General features: G+C 45.2%; 1 protein-coding gene across 1 annotated transcript; it reads left to right on the top strand.

Moving 5' to 3' along the window:
* The first annotated feature begins 1,011 nt into the window (after positions 1-1,011).
* BCDIN3D (BCDIN3 domain containing RNA methyltransferase) lies at positions 1,012-24,680 on the top strand. The gene is made up of 2 exons (XM_033937162.1): positions 1,012-1,373; positions 22,844-24,680. Exons 1-2 carry the CDS (start codon positions 1,113-1,115, stop codon positions 23,468-23,470), a joined length of 888 nt encoding a protein of 295 aa, XP_033793053.1. The 5' UTR covers positions 1,012-1,112; the 3' UTR covers positions 23,471-24,680.
* The last annotated feature ends 485 nt before the right edge of the window (positions 24,681-25,165 follow it).

The following is a 25,165-nucleotide window of genomic DNA, read 5'->3' as shown; positions in this document are numbered from 1 at the left end:
GTTCGCTTTTATGAAGAAACAGAACCCGACATGGTCCGTGTTTCAGAAAACACTCCTTCCTTAGGGGTCCAGGTTATGATTCATAAAAGTAGAGAACCTTATTTAAAATCAAATAACACAGGTAATCCATCAATGGCAGACAACGTAGTGCTTCTGTCTGCCATTGACGGATTACCTTTGTTATTTGATTTTAAATAAGGTTCTCTACATTTATGAATCATAACAACTTGGATCCCTGAGTAAGGAGTGTTTTCCGAAACACGGACTGTGTCAGATCCTGTTTCTTCATAAAAGAGAACCACCCTTTTTTGGGGATTGCTACATTGCATTTTTTCCAATAAAGATTTTGTACCCTGTACATTGTATCTACAGTTTAAGAGTTGAAAGCAGCTTCAAAGAAATGGGCTTTTAAGTTTGGATTTGAAAACTGCTAGAGATGGAGCATAACCAGTCTGTTCCAGGCATGTAGTGTGGAAAGAAAGAATGGACAAAGTCTGGATGGAGTAGAAGAGGAATTAAAGCAGGGGATGGCCTCAAGCTCCAAAAATACTTGTGCAAGCTGGCTAACAGGTACCACCAGGGATCGGCCTGTCAGCTGCAGATAGGAATCAGCGCTGAAACCAAGGTGAAAGCTCCAAGCACTGAAAATACCAAATAAAATAAGAAAAAAGGAGAACAGAACAGAAACACTACTTCAGGCTCACATCCAGAAGGGTAAACCTGCAGGTGGCAGTAGAGCTCCCAGTAAAGTAGGAGAACCATAGAAAAAAATCCGGAATAGATTTCCTTCTGCACATGGCTCACAGCCATGTGGAGATAACCTGCTTGTACAGAATCACACCTATTGCACTGGAAAAATATTTAGGTTACTTTTCCAGTGTAAAATAATAATGTGCAAAGTTAAAGCAATCATGAGATTAAATAATCTGGTGTGTTTGCGATTTATATGTTTCTATTTTACTACTTGAAGGTCAGCAGTCTGTAAACCGGTCCTATTGGCGCATGCGTACTGCGTGAAAACAGGGATCGAGCGGAAGGAACATTTCTATCACGGAACAGAAATACAGTGTGTAAGGTTTCTCGGGAAACAGTGGCAGTGCACCAGCGTAACAATGGCTGCATTTACAAATAGCGCGTCCGTAGAAGCTGAAGAAACTGGCGAAGACCTAGAATTGGAGGACGATTTCTTACTAACAAGTCACCCTGACCCCGGAGCGGCTCCGTTCGGGAACTTCCCACATTATTACAGTTTCAACCCGCCGGCAGCCCGTCTAAATTTGTTGCCACCTGCGCTGCTCCGAAGCCTTTTCTCGGCAAAAAGTTGTCTGCGAGACTCGCCACTACTTGCACTGGACGTGGGCTGCAATTCGGGGGTAAGGAGGTGGGGAAAGGCTTTCTCTGAGCATGCTGGGACTGGTAGTTCCATTTGTTCTCCTACACAGGATTGGACCGGAAGTGAAGGTGGGAAGAGGGCAGAGAACGCAACAAAGCTTGCGTGGACTACAGTTCCCGCCATGCCAGAGTAGCTAGATGTTTCCTAAGGAGAAAAGTGTTTATGCCTGGGACTTGTAATACAAATGTTTGTTCTTTTTCGGTGCCTGATATAGTATGCAACTGAGTTCTAGTTCGTTGGATAATAATAATAATAATTTTATTTCTTATATACCAGTACTAATAACTTACATATAATCTGTACGAATTTACCTAATGCGATGTACTATATCTCAAACTGTGTGCCAAGGCACATTAGTGTGCCTCCTGAGATTTCAGGTGTGCCGCGGTACACTGGGAAGGAGGAGAGGCACCAGTTGACTGCCTACAGGACATACCTCTGGTGGCGAGAGGCATGTCCTATAGTCAATCGGTGGGCGCCAGCACCTATCCTTCTCTCTGGCACCCCCACTGGCGTCTCAGGGCTGGCCTGGAGGGCCTTCACACCCATCGACATGTGTGTGATGTCATCACGGCAATATCTGCACACTTCCAGGTGCCTTGAGCCATGGCCACTACCTTTAGTGTGCCGCGGCTCGAGAAAGTTTGTGGGACACTGACCTAATGAAACAAAATGATGGCAGGAAATGCCTATGGCAGGGTTTCTCATATTTCAGTTTCAAGTTTATTTAGATTTGCTAGAACTACAGTATAAAATTGGATAGAAAAGTAGAGGCAAGGAGCAGGAAGGACAGTACTATAGTGCTGAAAGGCGTAGGCAGCACTGTACATGCAATATTCAATAGAAATACAATCTAATAAGGACATCTCAGGGTTGGGGAGTTTCTGGTAGAAGGTATGATACAATGGGTATAGGTATCTGATAGTTAAAAGCAGCTTCAAAGAAGTGGGCTTTTAGTTTGGATTTGAATACTGCTAGAGACAGAGCATGACATATTGACTCTAGCAGTCTGTTCCAGGTACATGGTGTGGCAAGAAAGAAGGGATGGAGTCTGGAGTTGGCGGTGGAGGTAAAGGGTTACAGATAAAAGGGACTTGCCTGATGAACGGAGTTCACGGGGGGGGGGGGGGGGGGGCATGTATCTATATGTCTGGGTTTCCCTGGACATGCCCTCTTTTCAGTGGTCCATTGGGGTGGCTCTTCTTTTGCCCTTTTTTTTGTCTGGGTTTTGCTGTTTGAGGGCACAGTGGCAGTAACCTACTGAAAATTAAAAATCTGCTCTGGAGTCCGGACTCTGCTGCAGCAGTCAGTGAAGCGCAGACGCACAGCATGTGCCAGGTCAGCTGTCATCATGCTGGGCCAGTTACCTGATCTACAGGCACATGCTGTGCATCAAGCTGAAGCTTCCTCTCTCCCACCTTGGACACAGACACGGTGCACTGTATGTTGAGGCTGAGGTGGATGAATTAGGAAACATTTAAAAAAAGATTGAAGAGAAGCTAACCTGGAGTTGGAACTCACCAGGAGGAAGGATGGCAGGTAAGCTAATTTAGTGTTAAAATGGAAATGCTCTAGTGATATTTACATCTTGAAACATAGATCTTTGCAAACTCTATTCCAAGATATCCCAAATTTAACTGCTGGAGAGGATCCTGAGAAACATCATGTTGTTGCCTCCCTGAGCTTGTGACTCTGGCCTGGATGCACTAAAAAGGATCTGAAAGACCGTGTGAGTCTCTCTGATCCAATTTTTTTGCCGATTCAAAAAGTTATTGATGCACTAAAAAGTTTGTTTGCAAATAATTCACACAGAGATTCATCATAATCCCCAATTCTCCCATCCGACTGATGGCTGTGAGAGCGACTCTCATATGTGCGCAGAGCTGGAAGGTAAAGCCGAACAACTGAGAGGCAGGAGAAGCCCCGAAAGCAGCCTCTTGCCACTCAGCTGTTTGGGACAGGAAACCTTTTTAAAAAAATGAGCACAGATGCTGTGCGTTATGTACACTATCTGCCTCATTAAAAAAAAAAAAAAAGAGCACTCCCCGCTCACCGATGACGTCCCTCCCCGACACACCAGCAATCGGAACTGACCCCACCCACCCACCCCGGCGGCAGCGAGAACGGCAGGAGAAATGCCCACTTCCTAGTACCATGCCGATCCCACTTGTGTGAGAAAAAATGGCAGGAGGGATGCACACTCCCTCCTGCCATGGCGACTCCCCCCTCCCTCCCGCAAGAGAAAATTGGCAGGAGGGAAGCCCCCTCCCCCGAATAAAAAGACAGGAGGGATGCCCACTCCCTCCTGCCACCAGATGCTCCCCCAAACCCCCAGAAACTCCACCCCCCGTACCTTTTCTGTTGTACGCAGGAGGGAAGCATTATCCCTGCACCTTTGTGGCCTGCCGATCGAAAATGGTGGGCCTTCCCTCCTCGGTGCATCATGTGATGTACGGGAAGAGGCCTAAGACCCTGAATGGCTCATACGTCTTTGGCCCCTCCTCATACATCACATGGGATGCAGAGGGAGAGCCCAAGCCCCTGATTGGGAGAGGCCTTATGTATCTGAACCAGTCAGGGCCTTGGGCCCCTCCCCGTGCATCACATGATGCACTGAGGGGGGAAGACCCACCATTTTGGATCAGCGGGCCATGAAGGTGGAGAGATCGTGCTTCCCTCCTGCGTCCAACAGAAAAGGTTGGGGGGTCTGTTTCAGGTGCCAGTTTGTCGGGGGGGCTGTCATCAGTGGGAGGAGTGTGTGCTTTTTTTTTTCCTTAATAGGGCAGATATTGTGCATTTATAACATGCACAGCATCTGTACCCATTAAAAATAAAGATTTGCTTTTTTGGATCGCTGAAAGCATCAGGAAGCCATGTTAGGGCATCAATCGCACTACTAGTTTACATATCATTTCAATATTAATGAGCTTATTTGCATGGTCGGATCGAAGAATGAGCGATCGTGCAGAACACCACATGAGTGAGCTGTTTTTTGCATTGGGTCGGCAAATGTGATCGTCGCTAAAGCCGTTAAAACAGGTTTAGGAATGATTGCTGGCTTTAGTGCATCTGGGCCTCTGTGCTGTAAATAAGCCTCCTGCATCAGCTGTTGGATTTCTGTTACATACTGGGGAAAGTTGAGTTATTTAAATAAACTGGCTGGAGGGGGAAAGAAAAGAAATGAAAACTGAAGTTCTGTGGGGTTTCCTAAAAAATTTACAAGAGAACAAAACTAATGGGCAAGTCTAGTCAAAAACCATTGATGTTATCTTTTTATTTGCTCGCTTTTGTTTAAAGTACAACATACATTTTCATACAGCACAATTTTATCTCAGCTGCGAGAGACAGTTTTGTGTGATGCCTTCTATTTCACAAAATTGAACATTGGCATTCATTTTTTTGAGAGAATGGTAAACTGAGGCATTGGGATGAAGTCCTGATGGGCTGATTTCCACAAATCTGGAAGAGTACTATGGGGAAATCAGGCTGAGGGAGCTAGTGGCTGCTGTATACATTATGCTAGTCAGGAGTAGGCAATTCCGGTCCCTGAGAGCCGGAGCCAGGTCAGGTTTTCAGGATATCCACAATGAATATGTATGAGATGGATTTGCATGCACTGCCTCCTTGAGATGCTATGACCTCTGCTAACTTCTTTTTCAGGTCCTTTGATTTCTTGATATTTCTGTATGATTTGCCCTTCAGCAATCTCAAGCTGTCACTTTGCATCTCCCATAGATAACAAATCCAGCTTGGTTCTTGTCTCTGCACTTAGGCTGTTTTCTAAGTGCTGTGTTTCATCCTGCATGGTTGACTTTACCGTAACACCTCTCTATCCTTTTCATTCTCCTTGTATTTTTGCAGTTCCTGCATTTTCATTTTTAATTCTCGTATCTGGTCTTCTTTAAGTTTATGTCAATTGTTAACTTCTTGCTTTCTGTCTCTAGGTCTCTTATGCAAGTTGCTCACCTCCAGCGCTTTAGAACAAGATACAACAAGGTGCTGTTTTTGGCTAAGCCATAGCACCCCCTCCCCCATTTCCAAGAACTGAGTGTACAGGGTGAAATTATTTATTACATTCTACTGCGACTATCGAATTTGCAGACAGCAAGGTCTCTGAGATCACCCCATGGACAGAGTGAAATACACATTGATTAATCATATGAGCTCAGCTTTTACATAGGGCCTGGTCTTCGAGAGACTAAAATTACCTCAAATGGTAGAAATCTTAGTCAGAGTGAACATTAATCACCTTGTGTTGAAATGATTGGGCTTGCAGGAAACAAGGGGAGATGGGAAGTGATGGGGAAATGGGGACAATCTTCTATAATAATAAAATGCTAAGCGCGCATGCGCACTCTTACCGCCGTGTTCCTTGATCTGTAGGTCAGTGGTCAGCAGGAGTGCGCATGCGCGACATCAGGCCTCCAGGACGTCTTCGGTTCCGCGGGCCTCTCAAGCAGCGTGGTGGCAGGGATGGCGGAAACGTTAATGAGGCGGCTGTCGGCTTCAGGTGTGCGCGGTGACTCTCGGCGCCTGCAGGCCGAGGCGGCTGTCGGCTTCAGGCGCGCGCAGCGGCTGTCGGCACCTGCAGGCCGCGGTGGCTTGAGGCGGCTGTCGGTGGAGGGCAGACGCGAACGGAGGTAAGGGGTGCTGCTGGACAGGGGAAGAGGTGCTGATGGACAGAGGGGGCAGAAAAAAGAAGGGAGACCTGCTAGATGGGGGGAAGCAGGAAAGAGGTGCTGCTGGACAGGGGGGGAAGAAAAAGGAAGGGAGGACTACTGTTGGACAGGGGGAGCAGGAAAGAGGTGCTGTGGGGGAGGTAAAACAAAGGGAGAAGGGCTGCTGCTGGATAAGGAGAGCAGTGAAGGGGTGGTGGTGGACACAGGGGAGGTAAAAGGAAGGGAGAATGGACAGGGGGAGCAGGCAAGGGGTGGTGGTAGACAGCCAAGGAAAAAGAAAGACAAATACAGAAAGCGGCTAAGGAGAGAGAGAGAGAGAAAGAAATAAAGACAGACACACACACATATATTCTAGCACCCATTAATGTAACGGGCTATAAGACTAGTTAAATTATAAGAACATAAGAAATAGCCTTACTGGGTCAGACCAACGGTCCTTCAAGCCCAGTAGTCCATTCTCATGTTGGCCAATCCAGGTAATTAGTACCTGTTTAAAACTCAGAGTAGCAACATTCCATGCTACCGATCCATAGCAAGCAGTGGCTTCCCCCATGTCTTTTTCAATAACAGACTATGGACTTTTCCTCCAGGAAATTGTCCAAACCCTTCTTAAAACCAACTATGCTATCTGCTCTTACTACAACCTCTGGCAATGCTTTCCAGAGCTTAAGTATTCTCTGAGTGAAAAAAATATTTCCTTCTGTTGGTTTTAAAAGTATTTCCCTATAAGTACATCGAGCGTCCCCTAGTCTTTGTAATTTTTGACAGAGGGAAAAATCGATCCACTTGTACCCATTCTACTCCATTCAGGATTTTGTAGACTTCAATCATATCTCCCCTCAGCCATCTCTTTTCCAAGCTGAAGAGCCCTAACCTTTTTAGTTTTTCCTCATATGAGAGGAGTTCCATTCCCTTTATCATTGCTATTCTTTGACTCTTTTCTAATGTCGCTATATCTTTCTTGAGATAAAGAGATCAGAATTGAATGCAATACTCCAGATGAGGTCGCACTATGGAGCGGTACAAAGGCATAATAACATTTAGACCTTCTAACCAACCCTTTTTTTGAACAATTCCTAGCATCTTGTTTGCTTTTTTGGCCGCCGCCACACATTGGGCAGAAGGTTTCATCTTATTGTCTACAATGACACCCAGATCCTTTTCTTGGGCGCTAACCCCCAAATTGGACCCTAGCATCCAGTAACTGATTTGGATTATTCTTCCCAATGTGTATCAATTTGCATTTGTCCAGATTAAATTTCATCTGCCACTTGGACACCCAGTCTTCCAATTTCCTAAGGTCTTCCTGCAGTTTTTCACAATCTGCATGTGTTTTAACAACTTTGAACAGTTTAGTGTCATCTGCAAATTTAATCACCTCACTCATCGTTTCAATTTCTAGTTTATTTATAAATAAGTTACCTTATTTTTCGCTCCATAAGACGCACTCCCCCCCCCCAAAAAAAAAGGGGGTGGAAAAGTCAGTGTGTCTTATGGAGCAAATGTAAATACCGCCCCCCCCAGTACCTTCCGTTTCCATCAGGGCTGTACACTGCATTTGCATCCGACACCCTCGTATCCGGCTCCATCAGCCGCAGGCGCCGGCTGCTCCCCATCGCTGGTCTTGGTGGCAACATTGAAAGACTGCGCCCTCGACAGTATGCAGGACACCCCCGCAAGATGTCTCCGTGGAACGCACACCCTCCAAGCTCCTCGCGATACGTCGCTCTCAATCCGGCAAGCCAAACGCTAATCTCCCCATCACTGACCTCCATCAAATCGTCACACTTTCTAATACCAGCAGACAACTCCCCAGCCGCGCTCTTCTCCCAGCCGGTTAGTAGCTGCCTGTCTCCGCTTACCCTTTAACCACAACGGAGCCTCGGTCCACGAGGGAGACTTGCATGCTGCTACTGCACAAAGCCCTGCCCATGTTTCAGCTCAGGGTTGGGCCCTGAAACAGCCCGCCTTCTCTCCTTGGCCTTCGGCCGTTGAGCCCTTCCTGCCTCTGCCTCCTTGCCTTCGGCTGCTTCAGGACCTGTCACTGGCGATTGAGCTGACCTTGCAGAGATCTGCCAAGCTGCTTAATTAACTGATTTCATTTACTCCCCGTTTATTTTTATTTATTTCTTTTTTCTTCTTCTTACATTTGTTTTTGTTTTTATTTTATACATTTTTTTCTTATGTTTCTGATTCTCTTCCTGCTCTCTTCTTCTTCTCCTTCTTTATTCGATCTTAATATTGCCTATTCTTTTTCCCTTATTTGCACATAGGGCTCCTTTTACTAAGATGCGCTAGCGTTTTTGGCGCGCACTATGCACCAAAAACTAACGCCAGCTTAATGCTGGCATTAGTGTCTAAAGAACACAAAAATAGAACCCAAAAATGTATAGGGAGGAAAAATATATAACTGCTGCAAAACCTCCCCAACCCCAAGAAAACCAACTGACAAGGGGGAGAGACAAGAAGTAACCTCAATCTAAGTTAATCAGCAAATTACACATAAGAAAGGGAACATTTATTCATGGTTAACATTCAAAGATAAAGATTCTGAGCATATTACTACTTCCACTCACTCTTTCACTGATTTGGATTCGGGCTCCAGTAGTGGCGCAGAAGATCTTAGACTTAGATCAAAGTCTCCGGTTTTTTTACCTCGGGGAGGGAGGGGCAGACAACGGAGGCAAAGGGGAAATCGCCCCACCAGCAGGGGACCCAACAGAGCACAATATTCCGACCCAAATCAGACGTCTCGACCACAGACGAGGTCATCGGGCCCGACCAACCAATAGTGCATAACTTATCCGGGGTTTCCTTATCCCCGGACCAATTAGGGGTATTAAACAAGGGACTATCTTTTGTTCCATCATGTCGTTATGACCCCTTTACCACTCGGAGCAATATTGAACGCTTTATACGATCTCTCCAGATTAGACTGTTTTTTCATAAACAGCCTCACATCACGGATCAGTCTATACTTAGAGCCCCTTCCAAGTGGGTCCCTCCAGGCCCATTAGATCCGGCCCTTCACACTTTTCGTGAACTAATTCTTAAAGATCTAGATAACTTGGAAAAATCTCTGAGTAATACACATAGTTATTCCAATCTCACCAAAAGTGAACGGGCTGCTCTTATGTCTCTTAGCCATAATGACCGGTGTGTGATTAAGTCTGCTGATAAAGGCGGCTCGATTGTCATTTTGAATGATCAACAATATGTCACAGAGATCAATAAACATTTATCAAACACTCGATTTTACTCTACTCTTTCAGGTGATCCCACAGATTCCCTCATTTCCACTATCGCACAGTTAGTGGATAAAGCATACGATGAGGGTCAACTCACCAAGGCGGAAACTAAATTTCTCAAACTCACATCTCCCCGCCGCCCCACCTTTTATATCGTCCCCAAGGTCCACAAGAAGGTCTGTCCTCCTCCAGGCAGACCCATCGTGTCCCTTCGGGGCACGGTTCTGGAGCCCTTATCCAAATTCATAGATTGGTTTCTCAAACCGTTAGTAACCCGTGCACCTTCTTATCTCAAAGACACTACTCATTTCCTTACATGCATTTCTCAGTTGACAGATATTCAAGATTCGCACATACTTGTTACCATGGACCTTGAGTCCCTTTACTCTAATATACCTCAGTCAGCTGCTCTCGAACTCATTTCCAGAACATTCATGCAGGATGTTCATCATGACAGGATTAGGGCAGATTTTCTTATTCAGTTAACACAACTAGTATTAAACCATAACTATTTTCAGTTTGACCAGCAATTTTTCCTCCAGACACACGGGGTTGCAATGGGCACAGCCGCTGCCCCCAGCATTGCCAACCTATATGTTTCACGGTTTGAGGAACGTCATTTATATTCCTCAGCCTGGTACACATACATCAAAGTATGGTATAGGTTCATAGACGATGTTTTTTGCATCTGGACGGGACCTATAGAACTATTAACTCATTTCGTTGATTGGTTAAACTCATTGGACTCCAATCTGAGATTCACTATGGAGTCCAATTCATCCCATATATCTTTTTTGGATGTATGGGTCACTAAGTCAGAACACATTCTGACCACCACAGTGTACAGAAAATCTGTTGAAGTCAACAACTACCTCAGTTACACTAGTTGTCATCCCACAAAACTAAAACAGTCTTTACCGGTCAGCCAGTTCCTCCGTGTTCGTAGGATTTGTTCTGACACCAAAGAGTTTCGTTTTCAAGCGAGGAAACTTTACGCCAGATTCAAGGAGAGAGGGTATCCTCATAATGTTCTACAGAACGCTTACACTAGGGCCCTTTTCGCTAATAGGGAACTCCTCCTCTCGGCGACTCCTACTCAAGAAGCGGAGGGCACCACATGCATACTGACTTTTTCCAATCATGCTGCCCGTGTGGCCCAGAGCATCCGGAAACATTGGCCTATTCTTCAGCTTCACCCGGTCTTCCAAGATTTTCCCCGTATAGCGTATTCCCGGGCTAAGAACTTAGGAGATTACCTGGTTCATTCTAGATACAGCAAGAACAGGGGCTTTACTATGCGGGAAGGCCGCCATTCCAGATGCAGTGACATTTGTGACATTTGTCACACCACCATTCAGGGCAATCAGTGGCAACATCCTCACACTGGCAGATTATACACTCTAAAGTCAGACACTACTTGTAAATCCATGTGGGCTATTTATGTTATCATCTGCCCCTGCACCATGATCTATGTGGGTCGCACACAGAGAACTGTCAGAACCCGATTGATAGAACATCGGTCACGGATCAACACTCAATCACTGAATTCTCCTATGGTCCCCCATTGTATCCAGCATGGCCATACTTTCCGAGACCTACGCTGGTTCATCATTGAATGTCTGTTTGCTGACTATTTGGGTAACAAAACTAAGTGGTTACAGAGAAGAGAACAATACTGGATTTTTGAATTACAGACCCTGACTCCTAATGGACACAACGATTACATAGAATGGCAACTTACATACTAGCCTTTTTTGCGATCTGTTTTTTGCTTAACTTTTCTTCGTACACACAGTATAATCCCATTCGTATCTTTTGTGGGACTTACTTTGTTGATACGTTGTCATTTTTTACTCCTTTTGGTATTCAGGGAATTTCCACTTCTTCCCTCAAGAAATTGGTCATCTGACTTTTTCATCCAATAATACTAGTGGCTGCAGTTTAAATCTGGAGGCGTTTTCCTCTGTTAGGTGCCATTTTCTGCCTTACTTTCCAAGCCACGCCGGAGGAATCACCAGTCTCATTACAGTCCAGTTGTTCCTGAGGAAGGGGGTGTGCACCCCCGAAACGGAGTCCCGTTGGACGGATGATGTCACACATCGGCTGGCTGTTCTACAGTTTAAAGAAGCTAAGTACTTCCATTTATTGACTGGCTTGGTTCTGATTTGGACAGATTTGGACACTTTCCTTCCTTGTTTGGCCCCCCTGGCAAGGAGTAGAGACAAGAATTTCTTAACCTCATAGTGTGTTTTTTTGATTTCTAGAATCTTTTTTCACACGTAGCACTTTTTGGGGGTGCACTTGATTTATTCTCACTTACAGGAAGAACCCGGGGATGTTTCACAGTTTACACTCTTTCTGAGTGTCAGCCGGTGACAGCCTTTCCCTTAGTGGGTGGCTGTGTTACTGAGGGTTCTCCTGTTTCACACTATGTGTAATTTGCTGATTAACTTAGATTGAGGTTACTTCTTGTCTCTCCCCCTTGTCAGTTGGTTTTCTTGGGGTTGGGGAGGTTTTGCAGCAGGCATTAGTGTCTAGCACGCGCGCTAAAACCTCTAGCACAGCTTAGTAAAAGGAGCCCATAGTTTCCATCATTACTGTCCAGGCACCTCAGCATAGCTTGTGATCCCTATGTGGGACCAATAGGGAGATTCTGTGTGCAGGATTGCCACATTGTTTAACCAATTTCTATGTTAATAATTTCTCCTTGTATTCTTTTGTACACCACCATGAACCGAAAGGCATATGCGCGGTATATAAATAAAGAATTATGTTATATTATCAGTGCACCATGAGCCTGGGTCCTGCTGCGGCCCGAGATCGGTGGCTGCCACCTTCCTACAGCGACCAGTCGAGGACGCTCTGGGTTGTGAGGAGCATTGGAGGTGACCCTGCTGATCTCCAGCCTGGAAGGTGATTGCTTTGCCTTGGAATCCTTCGCTTTCCACTCGTGTTCTTCTCCGTTGGGCCCTGCATCTTCCCGGCACTGGAAGCCGGGAATCTCTGAGCAACCGCAATGGGGCTCTATCAAGTTCATCCTGGGACTGAAAGAGCGGAGTCTGCCCGAGCGCCTGAGGAGGAGCAAGAAGCCTGTGAATCGGATCCACAGCGATCGCTGCTTCTCAGAGCTGGTATGAAGGCGGCATGGCAACCAATGCTCCAGGAGCTCCTGACTTTGCTTAGTAGCGGGTTATATTGCTTATAGCTGGGCTTTAATTGGTAGCCAGAAGTATTATCAGAAAGCAGGGCTATTTTAAGGTTCTTCTCCAGGCATGGAATTGTTTGGCCAAACTTGGGAAGAGGTACAATAACTGCTTTATATTACAAAAAAGTGTGGGCACCCCTGCATTAGGGTTGATTAGAACATAAGAACATAAGCAGTGCCTCCGCCGGGTCAGACCATAGGTCCATCCTGCCCGGCAGTCCGCTCCCGCGGCGGCCCAAACAGGTCACGACCTGTCTGAATCACCAGAAGAGGCTCCCTTGCCACCTTGGTTTCTCATTGAAGTCCTATCTTCCCATCGAAGTCCTAACCCTCCGGTCTTGCACATGCACGACCTGTTGGGTTTCTATACTTATTACCTGGTTAGTTTTCTATATTTGTGTTACATCCCAGCTCCTCCCTCAGTATCCCACGATCCCTTTATCCCTCAGGAATCCGTCCAATCCCTGTTTGAATCCCTGTACCGTACTCTGCCTGATCACTTCCTCCGGTAGCGCATTCCAAGTGTCCACGACACCTTTGTGTGAAAAAAAACTTCCTTGCATTTGTTTTGAACCTATCTCCCTTCAGTTTCTCCGAATGCCCCCTCGTACTTGTTGTCCCCTTCAGTCTGAAGAATCTGTCCCTATCCACCCTCTCTATGCCCCTCATGATCTTGAAGGTCTCTATCATATCTCCCCTGAGCCTCCTTTTTTCTAAAGAGAAGAGCCCCAGCCTATCCAACCTCTCGGCGTATGGGCAGTGTTCCAGCCCTTTTACCAGTTTCGTTGCTCTCCTTTGGACTCTCTCAAGTACCGCCATGTCCTTCTTGAGGTGCGGCGACCAATACTGAACGCAGTATTCCAGATGTGGACGCACCATCGCTTGATACAATGGCATGATGACTTCCCACGTCCTGGTTGTTATGCCCCTCTTTATGATGCCCAGCATCCTGTTGGCTTTTTTCGAGGCTGCTGCGCACTGTGCAGATGGCTTCAGTGATGCATCCACCAGCATACCCAAGTCTCTCTCAAGTCTGCTGTCTCCCAACAATGCCCCCCCAATTTGTAGTTGAACAAAGGGTTCTTTTTCCCTATATGCATGACCTTGCATTTTTCCACGTTAAAGCGCATTTGCCATTTGTTTGCCCAGTCTTCCAGCTTGTCCAGGTCCCTTTGCAGGTCCTCACACTCCTCCCTGGACCTAACTCTACCGCACAGTTTGGTATTGTCTGCAAATTTTATAACCTCGCACTTTGCCTCCTTTTCCAGGTCATTGATAAATATGTTGAAGAGTAACGGCCCCAGCACCGATCCCCAGCACACCGCTTGTGACTCCCCACCAGTCAGAATATTGGCCCTTCACTCCGACCCTCTGCAGTCTACCCGACAACCAGTGCTTGATCCATCTGTGCACATCCCCTCCCACCCCGTGGTTCCACAGCTTCCTAAGCAGCCTTTCATGTGGCACCTTGTCAAAAGCCTTTTGAAAATCGAGGTAAATGATGTCTATGGGTTCCCCATTGTCCACCCGATTGCTTATTCCCTCAAAGAAGTACAGAAGGTTCGTTAGGCACGACCTTCCCTTACAGAATCCATGCTGGCTTGTTCTCAGTAGGCCATTCCTCTCGATGTGCTCGCAAATGCCGTCCTTGATCATAGCTTCCACCATCTTCCCTATAATTGAAGTCAGGCATCTCCTGTTGGTCCAGCATATCCTGGTAGGGCAGGGAGGAAAGGGGTCTGGGTGCAGAGCCTGGTAGGGAGTGAGAGGGCAGGGAGTGCAGAGCCTGGTATATATTAGTACACAATTTGGTTCAGAATGGGTTTTTTTTTTCTTGTTTCCCTCCTCTAAATTTAGGGTGTGTCTTATGGAGCGAAAAATACGGCAAATAGCACCAGTCCCAGTACAGATCCCTGTGGCACCCCACTGTTTACTCTCCTCCATTGAGAAAAATTGCCATTTAACCCTACCCTCTATTTTCTATCTAATAATCAATACCTATCCCATGACTCTTTCATTTTCTCAAGAGCCTCTCATGAGGAACTTTGTCAAAAGCTTTCTGAAAATCTAGATATACTACATCAACTGGCTCACCTTTATCCAAATGTTTATTCACACATTCAAAGAAGTCAAGCAAATTGTATATTGTATAGTGAGGCAAGATATCACTCGACTGAACCCATGCTAACTCTGTCTCATTAAATCATGTTTGTCTAGGTGTTTCACAATTTTATTTTTTATAACTGTTTCCAAAGGAAGACTCTGGTGCTCAAATGTCTTTTATTGATATGACGTGACTCGACACAACTGTGTTTCGTCCCCAACTGGGCCTGCCTCAGGAATCTATTACATAGTAACATAGTAGATGACGGCAGATAAAGACCCGAATGGTCCATCCAGTCTGCCCAATCTGATTCAATTTAAATTATTATTATTTTTTTTTTCTTCTTAGCTATTTCTGGGCGAGAATCCAAAGCTTTACCCGGTACTGTGCTTGGGTTCCAACTGCCGAAATCTCTGTTAAGACTTACTCCAGCCCATCTACACCCTCCCCTGCCCATCCTCCTCCAAACGGCCATGCACGGACACAGACCGTACAAGTCTGCCCAGTAACTGGCCTAGTTCAATCTTTAATATTATTTTCTGATTCTAAATCTTCTGTGTTCATCCCACGCTTCTTTGAACTCAGTCACAGTTTTACTCTCCACCACCTCTCTCGGGAGCGCATTCCAGGCATCCACCACCCTCTCCGTAAAGTAGAATTTCCTAACATTGCCCCTGAATCTACCACCCCTCAACCTCAAATTGAGGATGATGTAATACTTACTATTTTCCTATGAATGTCATACCACATTACATTTGAAAAGTAACAATAGGCTCTGTGAGCAGGCGTAGCAATCCGTGAAAGAAAGGCTGGCCCTGTTTCTGAAAGCACAATTTCCTCAAAGTGAGCGAAACTGGAGCTTCATTTTGTGCATCATGTGGTCATTGATCAGAGTGCTCATTTTAATATTGATGAGTTTGTTGTAATATACAATTATCAGAGGCTGATGATTGGTCCTGTATGTTGACTTTGGGCAGGTAAGCACCTGCATGCATGCAGTATGGGCGCTGCATAACAATTTAAAGTGATAGTGTACATGGCAGTGTCTGTACCAGGTTCCGTTGATGATGTCACCCACATGTGAGAATATATTTCTGCTGTCCTTGGAGAACACATACTTTGCTTTTCCTCAGCTTGAATGCCATTTATCACTACCCTTTATCATCTCCCACTCAACCTGTATCTAACCCAGTCATTCACTATAGGGCTTTTACAGAGTTTCAAGTTTAATAAGATTTGTTATCTACGCAATATCATATATTTCAATGCATATTACAATTTTCCAATGCATACAATAAAAAAAAATGGTGGACAAAATATGACATTGCATACGAATCATGTATGTTCTAATACAAACTGATACTTTTTTATGTTTTAAATTTTTTTGCAATTAAAGATGCATAAGCCCCTGATGTGATAATGAGAATTGTCCACAGGGTGGCAGTATAACCTCACAAATAGGAATCAATTTCCATGTTACAGTCTTCCCTTGGGACTTCAATTCAAAAACTAGCTGTACAAACTTCTGGATCATCATTAGAAACTTCTAAATTACAACAGAAATTTGGGAAATTAGAGTCCAAAGTCCTGGACCAAGAGAAAAAAAATTAGAAAGTATAGGAGCACAAAATCAGCTCCTAATGAGAGAAAATGGTTATATTAACAATAAATTGGAGATATTGGAGAACGCAACACGGAGACAGAACCTCAGATTGATTAATTTTCCTAAAGTTCCTACATCTTCTGCTTTAGATTTGTTCAAGAGATACCTTTCTGAGGTTTTAAAGGTGCCTGAGTCTTCATATTCTCCTATCTCAAAGATTTACTATCTCCCTTTGGGAAAGAAAAAATTGAGTGAAGATCAATTTGATCCAGGAACTGAAGCTCTAAACGTAACAGAAATTTTGGAAAAATCTGATTCTGAACTAGTTCAAACAGCTACCTTGTTTGTTCAGTTGGCATTAGACTCTGATAGAGAATGGTTATTTAAGATGTTCTTTAAAGCTAAGGATAAATTGTTTATGACCCATAGAATTAGAATGTATCCTGATGTGTCCAGAATAATAGAAAAAAAAGAAGCAATTCCTGTTACTACGACCCCAAGTCTTAAAACTGGGAGCATCTTTTGTTTTAAGATTTCCCTGTAAGTGTTTGTTAAACTTCCAAGGAGATAGATACATTTTTTTTTTTTAAATCTTCACAGCTATCCAGATTTACTGTAAATAAAGGGCAGATTTTGACTAGTACACTTGTTAATATCCAAGAATGAAGCTCAAATAGATAGACCAGGCCAACCTTCAGGATTCCTCATTTTCCTTTTCTTTGATTATTAACTTAATTTGATAATTCCATTCATTTCAGATTTTCTTCCTTCATAGATAGAGGACTAATTTATGGTCTAGGTATAATAAGATGTTTTCTTAATTTCATTTGAAAATTTCCTTTAAAATGTTTCTTTACCTAGACTGTTTATTTCTGTATATGATGTATTTTTGGATCATGCTAAATTTGAAATTTAAGTAACCCCCCCCCCCAAATAAGCCCTAGTTGCCGGCAGCAGCACTTCCCCCGCACCCCTCCTCCCCTCCCCGCAGCTGGACCCCCACCGACACTTCATCTCTCCCTCCCATTAGAACGCTGCCAACTGTGAGATCGATAGACCTTGCAAACGGCAGTGTCAGCAGCAATCTAAGGCTGCTTTGCAGCCTTCTCCCGCCGGGGCGTTCTGTGTGCTGCGTTGCTGATAACATTATCAGTGATGTAGCAGAGGAATGCCCCAGTGGGAGAAGGCCGTGAAGCAGCCTGATTAGATTGCTGCCGTTTGCAAGGTATATCGGTCTCGCAGTCGGCGGCATTCTAATGGGAGAGAGAGATGGAAGTGGCAGCGGGGGTTCGGCTGCACGGGGGGTAGAAAGATGCTGCACAGGAGGATGGGAGGAAGGAGGGATTGAAGCTGTGCAAGGGTTCTGTTGCACAAGGGATGGGAGGGAAGGATAGAAAGATGCAGAGAAAAGGCATAAGGGAATGGGTAAGAAGGGAGGCAAGATGCTGTACATGTGGGGGAGAGAAAGGAAAGAGGAAGAATTGGGGTGGAAGAGAGGAAGGGAGAGATGATCATTGTACATGAAAAAATAAGGCCTACCCCGAAAATAGGACCTAGTGCGTTTTTTGGGGGCCCAAAATTAATATGACAGTGTCTTATTTTTGGGGAAACATGGTACACACTGCTTTTCATGGAAATAAAATTCCCAACTTTACAATTATATTCTGTGCCCCTGATCACATTGTTATTCTGTGGCTGGATAACGGGCCAAAAAAATCCAGTTCCTCTTTGAGATTACCATAGGGGAATAAACGAATTAGGCAGGTAGAGGCTGGCATCAAGTTTAAAATTTCTCTCTGTCCTATAGTAATTGATGGAACATAAGGAGACCTGCCCTATAAGTCATGTCCTTATCCCCGTACCACTGTAAGCCTGACTGCTTTAAATAGCATGGACTGAGGGGCTGCTCAACAAAGGACAGCTTCTCTTCTCTTGTATCATCACCCAGTATGGAGAGGGAGGGATTTTAAATGAAAACTCAGCTACAGGTTCTTCAGGAGGGGTGGGGTGCCTGTGAGGAGATCAGGAATGAAAAGGAAAGTGATGAAGAGTTGGAACAAGAGATTTAAGTAAGGAAATGTAGGGTGATAAAAGAAAGTGGGTAGGGAAAGAAAATGAGGGGATATGAGTGATAATTGAGAAGATTGAAGAGGCTGTGGTTGTCCTCAGCTGCAAACTGCTCACTTATGAGCAGTGCTAAGGCTCAGTCCATCTGCTTCCCCTCGCATCAGGACATTACTAAGATGTTAACAGACCATTGGGAAGCCCCGGAGGGACCCCTTCAGGTGGCAAGGCCCTTGGAAAAGCTTTACCCAGTGGATGTGGATTATAAACAACTATTTATCCCACCAAAGGTGGATTCTCTGATGGCGTAGGTAAACTAGTGTACCTCTCTCCCCAGTGAAGGCGGAGTGGTATTAAAAGATACTCAAGACCACAGACTAGATTTTGACCTCAATAAACAATTTGAGGCTGCGGCAGTGGCATTCTACATAGCACAAGCCTGCCACTCCAAGTTGTGCTATGATCTGGAACCTGAAGCCAAGAGGGCAGCGGATCCTGATGTCCAGAATGGATTATGTAGCAGATGCTTTTTATGGTATATTCAGAGTATTGAGCAAAGTTTCTGCCTTTGCTATCTCTGCCCAAAGAATGCTGTGGATTAGACAGTGGGCAGGGGGACTCTTCCTCCAAGGCAACACTTAGAAAGTTATCTTTCAAGGGACAATTGCTTTTTGGGAAAGGTATAGATGATCTCATGCAAGTATGCAAGATCGCAAACCAAAGTCTTTACCCGACAGTAGACTGAGAACCCTGAGGGTGTCAGGTCAGGGTACTTTTCGCAGCTCTAGCTGTTTTCGCCAGTACAAGGCATGAAGCAGAGATTTGGGGGTTCCAGATACCATCAGTGATCAGGATCCTGCCCCATTACCACTCCAAAAAACAGTTATGACAACAGCTGGACTTCCAAAAGCCAATGAGAGGTTTATTGTCTATTGGGCAGTGTGGGCAGGGATCATTTCAGACATCTGGGCACTGGAGATTATTCAGGAGGGGTATAAGGTTGAGATCTTTTGTACCCTCCCAGATCTTTCTGTGAACGCTCCTGCAGGGAGACCAGTAAAAGCAGTCATTTTGAGCAACAATGCAGAGGATTCTAGATCTAGCAGCCATAGAGCTTGTGTCAGACGAATAATTGGACTGTAGCAGATACTCCATATACTTTATAGTGCCCAAAAGAGACTCAGGAGACTGGAGACCGAGTCTGGATCTCAAGTCAGTCAATGCGACTCTCAAAATACCACACTTCTGCATGGAGACAGTGCAGTCAGTCATTGCCTCAGTGGTGCTGGGGGAATTTCTCACCTTTCTGGATTTGACATAGGCATATCTGCACATTCCCATCTTTCCAGAGCACAGGAGGTTCTTACAGTTCCATGTTCTGGAGCAGCACTTCCAGTTCTTGGCCATACTGTTTGGCTTGGCCACGGCACCATGCACCTTCACTGAGGTAGTGGTGGTAGCAGCAGCACACTTCCGCAAGATGGGGTTACAGGTGCACCCGTATCTGGACGATTGGCTGATAAGAGTTCAATCTGAAGCCGAAGGAAGGATAGCAGTGCAATGGGTTGTTCAGCTCCTGCAAGACCAGGGCTGGATGGTCAACTTTTGGAAAAGCCACCTGGAGCCGATACAGTGCCTGGAGTATCTAGGGACCCTGTTCAGCACAAAGGAGAACAATGTTTTTCTACCAGAAGCACAGATGGTGAAACAGCCCCAACAGCTTGGCATTACCTGCAGGTAACTACTGTAGATGTGGTCCCTTGGACAAGAGCATATCTACGTCCTCTCCAGATGGTGCTTCTTTCCTGCTGGTGTCCGCAAAGGGATGCATTGCTGATGCATGTACCTTGGACAGCAGAGGTGGACAAGGTTTGACATCTAAGACTTGATCAACATTATGATGATTTTATATAGCATGTATGGCATATTAAGCATGAGGAATATGTATATTAATGTATATGTATGCATTACAGAAATATGCAGCAGACTATGTGAACCCTTGAGAAAGCCAGCAATTCTGGCGAAACGAGTCCCATCGGGCTATGGCTGCCTGCAACATTTGAGATAAGTAAATTGAAGATACATTTGAACAGTAATTCAAATGAATATAGTTTTAAGAGAAGACTCAGTGGAGAAGATCTTATAAAAATTAATATTTAAAGGAATAAAGAATCATAATAAATATAAAAGAAATAGAATAAAAAAGGAAGGGGGAGGTTTTGAATGAGACATGGAGACTTGGCTGAGTTTTATTCCCTGATACCAAACAAGTTTCTGAGATCCTTTTCCTCCCCTTTTTTACACCTTATATTTGAACAGTGGGATTTTTTTGTTACACTGGTCCCCCTCCCAGAAGAAGTGGTCATTCAACCAGTTGGAATTGAGAGCTATCCAACGGTGCTGCAGGTGTTTGGACGCAAGCTGTAGAACAAGATTGCAAGTTTCCTCAGACAATGCAACGGCGATAACTTTTATCAATCAGAAGAGGGGCACCAACTTGTTTCGGTGGGCGGAGATCCACCTATTGGATCTCTTGGCAGCACATGTAGTGGGAGTGGACAGTGTACAAATGGATTTCCTTAGCCAAAAACCCCTATATCTCGGGGAATGAGCACTCATTCCAGAAGCGTTCAACAGCATCGTGAGCCGTTGGGGATGACAGACATTCGATTCAATGGGGTCAGTAGCCAACAAGAAAGCAGTGCGTTTTTTTCAGCTGAAGATTCAAGCCAGGAAGCGACAGCTTGGACGCCCTGGTACCCATGATAGGCAGAGTCCTGCGAAGAATACAGTCACATTTGGGTCTATTTGTTCTAGTCGTGCCAGACTGGCTCAGGCATCCAATGATACAAAGATCAGAGGGACCGGCGTCTTGGACTACCGTGCCACCCGGAACTACTCATGCAGGGCCTGATTGCTCTGGAGGATCTCTGGAGGTTTATTTTATAGTCTCTTTACCCCCTTTGCCCTCTCCTACTCACACTGGCCCTGTGGTGTAAACAAAATAAACAAAAAAGACTTTTCTTCTCTCTGTTAAATCCTAGCTCACATTTGCGGTCTAACACCAGCTCTGGAAGGATACACATTTCAAATCTGACATATTGTAATCACAAAACAGAAAATAAAATTATTTTTCCTACCTTTTGTTGTCTGGTCATTTTTCAAATCATGTTGGTCCCAGGCTCTGGTTGTCTTCTGATCAGGCTCTCCTTCTTTCTTCTTTTTCCGTGCTAACCATCCATCTTCCATCTCTGTCCTCCCCTTCTGTTTACCTTTCCTCTCCCAGAGGTCTGACATCTTTCCGTTTTTTCATCTCCATCCCCCCACAGCTGCAGCGAAGGACCCCACCATCCACAGATCCACCATCTCTCCTTTTCTCAACTACCCTTTCATCCAACATCTCTCTTCTGTGTCCCTGTCCTTATGCTCCCTCCATGCCCAGCATCTTATCTCTGTTTCATGTCTCTCCCCATATCCAGCTTCTTCTTTCTCTCTTCCTTACCTCCTATATCCCCTTCTCCGGGTACAGGCTTTCTCCTACTATCTCTCCTGCCATCCTGCACCCTGCCCACCTACTTTGGAGCAGTATCTGTTCCTCTTGTACTCTTCCCCTTGTGGTCTTGCATTTCTCTCTCCATTAGTCCAGTACCTCTTCTCTGCTTTCCTCCCCCTCTTTTTGGTTTGGTCTCTCTCTTCCCTTCACTTCACCCCAAGTCTGGCATCTCCCCTCCCCTCTCTTAGTCCTTCCTCCTCCCTCTGCACAGGGCTGCCTCCCCGCTGCAAAGGCACTCTTCCTCCTCCTCCCTCTACACAGGCCTGCCTCCCCGCCACGAAGGCCTTAACCCCCTCCCCACCGTGAAGGCCTGCTCCCCCTGCAAGCCTGCATGTTCCCCCAGCTTCCTCGCTTTTACCTTAAGCTAATATGGCAGCCTGCAGGATCGCCAGTGCTATAGCGAACCCTGCATCTGCCGACGTCCTCAGCGTCACGTTTCCTCTGCTGCAATCCTGACCATGATGTCAGAGGAGGGACGGGACCGTAGCAGAGAGAACGTGCTGCTGAGGACGACGGCAGCTGCAGGGATCGCTGTAGCACCAGTGATCCTGCAGTCTACCGTATTAGTTTAAGATAAGAGCGGGGAAACGGGGGGAACAAGCAGGCCTTTCAGACTACCTCAAGCAGGAGCAGCAGCGGATGGCCCAGCAAGAGACAGCACTGCCGCTCCTGTTTTAGGAAGGCACGGGGGGAAGGGTTGGTCATCGAATCGGGAGGACAATTTTTTAAAAAAATTGAATCGATTCACCTGTTTCAAATAGGTGAATCGATTCGAATCGGGCAGCACTGCTGAGTGGGGAAAATACCTCCTTATTCACTTGGCCAGATGTTCTTTCAACTTTAGTTTTGTACTGTGAATATGTATATGTTAAAAAGCAGAACTGTGGTGGCAGAATGGATAGGTCTGGTTCCTGTTGTTATAAACTCTGTGATATTGATAAAAGCATGCTACCCTTCTGTATTGCAGTAAGAACTGGCTCTCTTCTGTTTTCAGGAGCTGAGCATTGCCCTGTACCGCCACCTGAACCTGCAAGAGAATGACATTGTGAATTTGGGGGCTCTTCATACACCAGGGGACCTGCGCTTTCTCTGCTGTGACATTGATGGTGCTTTGATTGAAAGAGCTGAGAAATCCAATCCTTTCCCTGGCTCTGTCTTCTACAAGGTGCTAGATGTGATGGACTCAGCCGCTCGTCTGGTCATCTTGCAGCACTTCCTGAATGGCTTTGGCCGCTCTACCTTTGACATTGGGTTCTGCATGTCGGTGACAATGTGGATTCATTTGAACCATGGGGACAAGGGCCTGGTTGAGTTCTTGGGTTGGCTAGCATCCCTCTGCAACTACTTGCTTGTTGAGCCCCAACCCTGGAAATGCTACCGGGCAGCTGCCCGCCGCCTACGCAAGCTTGGCCGGAATGACTTTGACCACTTTCGGCATCTCACCATAAGTGGTGACATGACCAAGAGAATCACCAGAATCTTAACAACAGATGGGACCATGGAGCTGGTACAGTGCTTTGGGAACACCAGCTGGGACCGTAGTCTCCTGCTATTTAAATCGAAAAGTCTCAAGGTGTTGGCTGAAAATGAGCTCCAACAGCAAAGAAATGAGAGACCATAATGGCGAGTATCATTGAGTCACAAGGCAAAGCGAATGGATAAAATAGGCTAGCTCCATCCATGCATATTTTTTTTTTTTATTAAAACTGATCTGGTGATCTTTGAGCTTCTTTCAACCTATATTCTAGTTCCATAGTAATCCAGAGGGAAGACAAATGATGACACTGACCTCATAGTAGGGTTACCATATTTTGTTTTGAAAAATCCTGGATTCATGGGCCATGCCACGTTCCGCCTTGTTCTGCCCTAGCCCCACCCCATTCTACTGCCAGCCATGTCCTGCCTATAGCCCTTCCCTGTTCTGTCCCCAGCCCTACCCCGTACCCAGAAAGCTTTGTCTTTTCATTCCTGACCTCTGGGCTGTGTCCCAGGGCCTCCAAGCATGTCATCTACTCATGCTCAGAGGACCTTCAGATGCAGCCGGAGCTTTACAAAACCCGGACAAACCGCTGTGTTTTAGAATGTCCATCTGGGCACCTGGACAGTCCTCTGAAAAGAGGACATGTCTGGGTTTACCCCAGACATCTGGTAACCCTACCCCATAGCCAAGGTGCAAAAATGAAAAGCTGTTCTTTTCTGACACCAAACATAGGGGCCCCTTTTACTAAATCATTTTAGGACTTTCCTACGCAGTAAACTCATTTCTAATTTTTTATATATATATATATATAACTGTTTATTGGCAGTGGTGAAGAAAATGCATACAGAAGACCAACACATTTGAGTAAGGTCACACATTTTCAAAATAAAAACAGTGCATACAGATACTCATACAAGTTACATGAAAAACAACACTATCATCTTTCAATGTCATTCATGAAAAATATTTTCACCCCCCTCCTCTATTTCAATGTAAATAAGTAAACCATACAATATTATGTCCATATATATAATTCGATAAATTAATTCCAATATACAACCACTCCCCCCCCCCCCCCCCCCCCCCCCGGATGTGTAACTGATATCTAGAAATAAAAGAATAATGAACTGTTCAATTAGAATCAATAAAATTAGTTAATGGGCCCCATGTAAGATTGAACCACTTATTACTTTTTGATCAGAAAATGTTTTCTCATATTGGTAACATAAGCATAACAAATTTTTTAAATTGCAGTATTTATGCTTTTTTTCCTCTTTCGTTTTTTTCAGGTCATAGAAACATAGATAGAAACATAGAATATGACGGCAGAAAAGGACCATAGCCCATCAAGTCTGCCCACGCTAATGGCCCACCCTCCGAACTTCACCCCGCTAGAGATCCCACATGCATATCCCATTTCTTTTAAAATTTAGCACGCTGCTGGCCTTAATCACCTGCAGTGGAAGTTCATTCCAATGTTCGACCACCCTTTCGGTGAAGAAATACTTCCTGGCGTTGACATGAAATTGCCTGCCCTTGATTTTCAGCGGATGTCCTCTTGTGGTCGAAGGTCCTTTAAGAAAGAAGATATCGTCTTCCACCTCGATGCGGCCCGTGATATATTTAAGCGTCTCAATCATGTCCCCCCTCTCTCTACGTTCCTCGAGCGAGTATAGCTGCAATTTATTCAGTCTTTCCTCATATGAGAGGTTCTTTAGTCCCGAGACCATCCTGGTGGCCATTCGTTGAACCGACTCAATTCTCCACACATCTTTTTGATAATGTGGTCTCCAGAATTGAACACAATATTCCAGATGAGGTCTCACCATGGAATAT

Source organism: Geotrypetes seraphini, chromosome 3 (genome assembly GCF_902459505.1).
Source record: "Geotrypetes seraphini chromosome 3, aGeoSer1.1, whole genome shotgun sequence".
Taxonomy (NCBI): Eukaryota; Metazoa; Chordata; class Amphibia; order Gymnophiona; family Dermophiidae; genus Geotrypetes; species Geotrypetes seraphini.
The sequence above is the reverse complement of the archived record's forward strand: the minus strand, read 5'-3'. Positions and strand labels throughout refer to the sequence as shown.